General features: G+C 42.9%; 1 protein-coding gene across 1 annotated transcript in view; it reads left to right on the plus strand.

The window, feature by feature from the left end:
* The window catches only part of ift88 (intraflagellar transport 88 homolog), a gene marked incomplete at its 3' end in the record, with an annotated part of 51,287 nt that overhangs the window by 4,488 nt on the left and 39,358 nt on the right, over positions 1 to 7,441 (plus strand). Inside the window, 1 exon segment of the mRNA XM_037686665.1 lies at positions 610 to 641. Coding sequence (XP_037542593.1) covers positions 610 to 641 — 32 coding nt within the window.

Consider the following 7,441-nt stretch of genomic DNA (forward strand, 5'->3'; position numbering starts at 1 on the left):
GGGGGGTGACGCCAGTTAGGATAATGCTACCAGACGCGATAACGTGATCAAACCTGACATTCAGAGTGAGTGGCACACCGAAATGTCGTTTTCTAGTTGCTTAGTCACTGTCTTTGTCAATAGTGAAACGATGTTTCTAGTTGCTTAGTCACTACTCTTGTCGATGTTGAAACGTTGTTTAATTGGTTGTGGTAGTTGTTTCTGAGGAAAGAATGAATTTTGTGTGTAGTTAAGTTAGAGACTAAGAGGCCTTTAACCATGCCAACATGCAGTTCATTCGTTAAAATGCAATCTTTGCGGAAGTCAATGTATATTAATGCTACCTTAAGTACCATAATCTACATTGGTCTCACAACGCTTAAGCCGAACCTACTCGAACAATTCTATTCGGGGGGATAGCTAATTCTTTTTGATGAGTCTCGCCATAGACTTCCAAAACATTTATGGGGAAACCAAACACCCAATCTCAAGTCGTTCGTCTAAAAGACAACAGACAATTGAACCAAACTATATTTTACCATGTAAAGCTAACTTAAACCAAGTTAGGAATGGAAAAATAGTTTGGAACACCCTTCTATAGGTATAAACCCCTATAGTTACCCTTTTCAGCATGTTCCACCCCTTAACTGGTAGCTGTGGCTGTTCCCAATCATAATAGCTTACACACCAGGTGCATATAGTTTAAGGCCTTATGTAAAATCCCCTTCATAAGCCCACCTTAAACCACATAATTGCATGTCACATTGAACCAGAACGGCACCTTGGACGTCGCCCAGAGACGACCTTCGCTGGAGGAGACCTGCAATCCTGACGTTGGTCTCCAATCTTCATCCAGTGGCCGCATCTTCAGTTCAATCCAAGGGAACCCCTCTGTATGCTGATAAATCAACACTTCCATTCGTTGTGGATTTACCGTTGTGGATTATATGACTTTTTCCAGTGGATTACAGACTCTGTTTCCAAGGGGTTAAAGCATTGCTACAATGGAATTACCAACAACATTATGGAATTATCATCAACACAATGGAATTACCAAAACATTGTGGGATTACATCCTTTGACTTTTGTTTTCCTTGCTGGATTACCTTTGACTTTTGTTTTCCTTGCTGGATTACATCAAGACCAGGGACATTCAAAGGCGTAAATTCATGTTGGAATTCATCCCCATGGACAGGCGATGATTTCCAAAGGGGGGACTGTAGTGAACTAGGCCTGAGGTCAAATCCTGGCCTTGAGGGCCTGCCTGGAACAAGAACTGTATTTCATTGATTTGAGTCCAGAAACACAAGATTGTCATCCAGAGACTTTCTAAGTGTCTTGCACTGATAAATTGAAAGAACACTCTTTTTCTATTATCATTACTATTTTACAAATGTTTGATAATCAAAGTGTGTTTAGTTCAAACCATTTTTAAATGTTGAAGTGAACTAATCATTTTTAATCAACTGTGAAACAGTATTAGTGATTTTTAATCCTCATGCAAAGTAGAAATCATGTTAAGGTCTGTTACAGAGTAATTATGCATTTTCTGATTTTCTGTCTTTGAATGAGCAAGTGTAAGTTGGTCCAAGGTTGGAGTCAAACGCAAAACAAGTTGTTGGAACGAACTGTCATGTTTTAAATCCTCTCAGACGTAAATATAGAGGCTGGCACCTGTTTTCCTCCAAATCGCCTAAATATTCCTCTCGTATGTCTTTAAAACATTTTCAATCTGTTCCATAACATTCTTGCTGTTTTTCTGGCTTCTAGTGACCTCTTACGTCACAAAAACACACCCCTGTCTGGTCGAAACGACCAATCAGGAACCTCCCAAATGAACCGGAAATAGAACTCTTTAAATGTCGGTACTTCCTAGTTCAAACCAGTCGCTTCAGGCTTCGGCTTCAGTCGTTTGCAGCTGCAGTGCTGGGAGAACAGAAGTCCAGGCATGATCCAGAGCTCTTCCGAGTCTTGTGGGGATTATGCAATCTTCCACATCTGAGTGGAACTTCTGACGGACTCCACTCATGTGAGTCCACCGGGAGGTGAACTTGTGTCGAACAAGTACAGTCACGACTCCGAACGGTTCCCTACTATTCTTACAGAGACGCTGAAAAGTGGCTTGAAGTGGAACTTTACGCCGGAACTGAAATATCTTCAGAAAGGTAAAAAGTCGATCTTCAACCGCAAAGTGTACCGTTTGGTTAAGCTGGGTCCAGAAGGAGCGTGCCGTTCTGATGCCGACACACACACATTTCCCTCATCCATCTTTTCCTCTCCCCCTAAACTTCAATCTCCATCTTTAAACACTTCTATCCTGCTAGAAATCATTCCAGATATTTTAGAAATGTCTGTTGTACAGCTGGAAGCAAGGGAAACAATCGCCGTATTGTTTCCTCCTTGTAAAACTTGCTAAATTAGCCATGTTGTTATTTTCAATTTGCCAAATTAATGTAAATGTGTGGTGTTAAACTTTGATTCTGTAAATAAATGACGCATTCATTTGATGGGTCAAAGAAAATTAACGTCTCACGATACATTTTATCAAATTCAATGCACGACATTATTCAGTCCAGAAAAATGAAAGAATCCGTTTAATTTATGAATATATCACAGCATATGTTCATCTACATACTGGTGGCCTCGTACGCTTCATAAATGGACTGTTATCCGTGTAACAATTGATTTTACATGTTGGCATGAAAAGAGTGCAGAGTTGCTGTGTGAAACGCAGCGTTTTGAGCTGCGATGCTCGGAGAAAATACAGCAATGCTGGCAGCTAGTGATGTTTTGAAAGCTGAAATTGTGAGTCAATATGTCTTTTTAAAAGCTGAATTTGTACATCTGTTGTGTGTAACTGAAGCTGAAGAGCTGTGAAAAACGTGGATTCTGTTTAAACGGACGGAGGTTCTGCAGACCCGGTTCTGGTCCGGCTCGGTTCTGATAAGTCCGAACGAGTGTTTTAAATAGATGGAGAGACGTTTTAAGGACTGAGCAAAGTCCCAGTGAAGCTTGGAGAGTTGATTTGTTACATTTTTAACAGAAAATAGTGCATTTGGACAGTTTAAAAGACGAAAAGTTGACCGACTTGTTCAGGCTAATGCTAACAAATATAGCTAGAATGGCGAGCAGCGATTGGCTGAAAACCGCTGAGTTGGGTCGCTCTGATTTGTTGAGAGACGTGTCAGTCGTCACTCCCTCTGATGTCAGCGATATAAAACCCACGCCCGCTGTTTGTCTCTGTGATTGGTTGAAAACGGCCGTGTGGAACGCTCTGATACGCTGAGAAATGAGTGACGTGTCTGCGTCACTTCCTTTGATGTCAGGGTGTAAAGCTCGGTTGAACCAAAGCCTTTTCTGTGCTTAAATTCACTAAATTCAGCTGCCACATGTTCCCAAAACTCATGTTTCATGCAAAGAAGTCGTGCTTGTTGAAACAACGCCACGTTTAAGCTTTAAATCCGTTCAGAAATGTTGATTTAACCGAGTTTAGCCTATGCTAATTTTAAGCTAAAAAGCTAACAACAGGATGTCAACAGAACGTCCACAGGAAGTTGTCATAGGCTCCTGCTGGCATAAAGCTAAAACCACCACCTGCTGTTGAAGAGGAGTATAACAGTTTTCCTGAAGAGGGACTGATAATTCCTCATAATTTTTCTTTTTCTTTCGCCCACCTGGTTAATGAGTAACTGTTAAAATAGCGAATTTCTGGAAGTGAACAGTTTAAAAAGCGTTTTTAAACTGATGTTGCTGTGAGACTTTTTAGAAAAATTGCAGGTTTATTAAGTTCAGTGCTTTAGAGTAAAAAACACTGAGAAGCTTGGTAATCTAGTATCTGTTAAAAAATAAGCACATTAAAAAGTAACACTGCAGAGAAGCATTTACTTAAATATTCATGAATTGGGGTAAAACCTACGAACAGGTGCCCATTCCTCTGAATAAGTTGACTTATAACAGTACTTTTGTGTAAACCCAGAGCTTAAAAAGTGTGTGAAACTCACTGCTCACTTGAATACAAATATTCACCTGTTGAAATATCTGAAGCTGGCAACTGTTTTAACCATATAAAGTGCTGAACAGTGAATAACCATGACGGGTGTGATGGAAAAGGATTTTGATCCTTATGAGATGAAGGACTGTTTAGAGAGAGCGTTGACGCTGCTCACAGGATCCTTACATCCATATGGCGAACAGGTGGACAGCATGAACCCAAAGGAGTTATTGGACAATCTGAAGGAGGTTGCAGAGAGTGTGACCTCTATAGAAATTACAAAGTCAAGCTATGAAAAGCTGGCTAAAATGGCAATCTTGCTGAAAGAATCATTCTATACAGTGGTAGAAAAAGCTGACGACCTTGAGATAAGGTTAAACAGCGAAAAAGAGGTGGTTCAGGAAATTGAAGAACACTTCCTTCAATTTAAAAGTGAACACGAGGTCCTCACAAAAAAACATTTTGAACAGATGTTTCAATCACAGCAAGATGCACGTGCAGAAGTTGATTCACTGAACAGCAAAATACAGTTACTTAATGCATCACTAACAGAAGCCAGGGATGATAAAGAGCTGTTGTCCAGAGGATACTTTGCATTAAGACGGGATCACGACGAGAAAATGTCACAAGTTTCCCGCTGCAAAGCTGAGATAGATGTGCTTAAAACACAACGTGACGAATGCAGAATGGAAAAAGCGGCATTACTCCAACAATGTGTGCGTTTACAAGGTGAATGCCAAACATCACAGGAACGCCTGAAAGCTTGTGAGGAGAAACTACCCGCGGCAACAAATAAAGTTCTGACGTGGGGCGAGTTTGTCTGGAACTCAAAAAAGACCAAGGTCAGAGTCCAGGTCACCCACAACCACCTCAGAAAGATGTTGTTGCACCTCCTGCTCTTAATCCCATTCTGCCACCTCCACATGTGTGTAAAGAAACACCTCCACCCTCACCTAAAGTGGTAGGAACAGACCTGAACAGGTCTCCTCCACCAAACATGCAACAGAGTGCATGGAAACTTCCTCTTTCAATAGATGTTCTGCTGAAACTCTCAAAATATGTACAACGCTTTGTACCGGGACCAATGGGTTCAACTGGAACAAAAGCGTACCTCAAAGACATTGAATTCAGATTGAATGGTTATCCTAATGCTACGGTTGAGGATAAAGTCAGTCTGATAAGGCTCACTTCAGACAGAGAGGTGTTCACCTTCATCGAGCGTCTACCTGATGCAACGAGAAAGGATTACAACCTTCTGTGTGAAGCTTTGATCAGAGAGTACGACCCCTGCACGGGACCTGCTGGTTTCCCAGCTGCTGACAAGGTCACACAGGGCAAGAATGAACATCCAAAAGTTTATTACAAAAGAATCTTCCAAGCTTATTTTGGTAACAGAAATGAAACCGGAATGGAGGAGGAAGAAGGTTTTAAATTTGTTTTCAGCAAAAATCTCCACACTGATTTTAAAAGATCAGTACAAATGATGGCAAATTTCAGAGAAAAATCCATCAATGAGATTAAACAGTGTGCTGTGAATGTGTTTGAGGCATGTTCTCATGCTAAGACGCCCATAGAAGTGTTTCCTGGTGTAAAGGTTAAACCCCACTCCCTAGAACTGGAGGGACGGCGTGCGTCGCCGCCTCCTCCGAAAAAAGGCGAGAAAAAGCAGTCTTTTCAAACTAACAAACCGCGTCATGAAGGTGCACGCTGGGACAAAAAGGCTCCTCTTTCAGAGGATGAACGTGATTATCGTAAATGGGGTGTGCGTAGGACGCAAAAATATGGGAACCAAGAGGACCCATATTATCAGGGGAAGTCCGCAAAGGAACCCCCAAAAGACGTACCTGACCGTCCCCCACCTCGGACGAAACGAACCGAGGCGAAAAATCACAAAAGTTCCAGAAACAAGGCCCTACACCTCTGAGCTCGGAAGAGACAGAGAAAATATGCAGGTTGTTAGAAACCTTGAAACACACTGACAAGGGAAATCAACCAGGAGCACTGTGCAGTGATGTGATCACTATTGCATCTGAGGGCGCGAATGACAACATTACAGATGTCGGTGGAACACACCAAGACATTGCTGTTGTTGCCTCCAACAACCCCTCATCGGAAGAAGGGGGGTAAACACACACACAAACGATGACGAGTCATCGCAGGCTGAACACTCAGAAACAGCTACTGCTGTGCTGACGGTTCAGACAAACCAAGATTACACAGACAAAGCTGAACGCGTGAAGAAGCGTCAGAAAAAACCCAAGAGGTTTCTGTGTAACTTTATCAGAAGGGGGGTCGCCAAAAAGGCGTACCTGTCAGTGACACTCGAAGGTGTCCTCACACACGAAGCACTTCTGGACGGTGGGGCAGACATAACAATTATGTCAGCTAAACTGTTCGAGGAGCTGAGGACAGCCGCTGCCGGTGTTAACAGGATAATACCTCTCTCTGAATGTGCTATAGAAATGCAGGGTCTCTCAGAGAAGAGAACAACCCTGACAGCTGTAGCAATGGTTCACATGCAGGTTGGCAAAATGACACTGTACCACCCTGTACACGTGTCTCGTATTGACTCATTCCCATTTTTGGTTGGCCAGGATTTTATAAATCGCTTCGACGCGATTATAGATTATGGTGATCAAACGATGTGGACCAAAGTGAGCAAACCACTGCCAATAGATACGCCTCCGGAGTGTAAAACAAACTGCCTAACAGCAGGTACCGCGGAAGGCGCAAAGGAGTCCTCAGCCGAGGACACGAGCCCGGTGAGTACTCCTCTGACATCATGTGAAACCAAAGAGACCCACCCGGTGGTCCAAACTCTGACCCAACAAGACAGCCTCCTCTGTGAGCTGGAGCAGTCAGAGTCCACCGAACACTACCTACCACTGGTAGTTAAAGGTGTAGAGATCCAAGGGTCCCACACCAACGATGCTGTTCTGTCTCTGTGGACAGATAAATCAGCAATTAACCGAGCTTTCTATGAAACCTTGGTTCACAAACACGTTGGTCTAGAACTAATTAAAAAAGCTTTCCGCTTTCCATTAGTTCCCAATAGTTCACAGGTAATAACCGCAGAAGGAGTCATTAACCTAAAACTGAACTGGAACCAACGAGAACTGGTTCACCCGTTTCTCGTGATCCAAAACTTACCACATGCATCCTACATAGGCTCTGACATTTTGGTAAGGTTGGGTGTCCACGTGGACACCATCAACAAGGTGCTGTGGTCCCTAAAACCAGCCACAAAGGATCCTCCTGTGCTAGACACAGCAAACCTTAAGGCTGGGCAGACCATTCCAGAGGCCTGCCAAGTTGCTAGCAACCAAACCACCACAGTACCACCTCAGGTGTTTAACCTTATGGTGCGAATCCACATCATAGCTGGACAAGCTATTAGCCATAAACAGGCATATTTTCAACCTTGTCCTGCATTTTTCAACTTGGGACTGTCCGTGGAAGCCACGAACCAGG

Source organism: Nematolebias whitei, chromosome 13 (genome assembly GCF_014905685.2).
Source record: "Nematolebias whitei isolate Nwh7 chromosome 13, NemWhi1, whole genome shotgun sequence".
Lineage (NCBI taxonomy): Eukaryota > Metazoa > Chordata > Actinopteri > Cyprinodontiformes > Rivulidae > Nematolebias > Nematolebias whitei.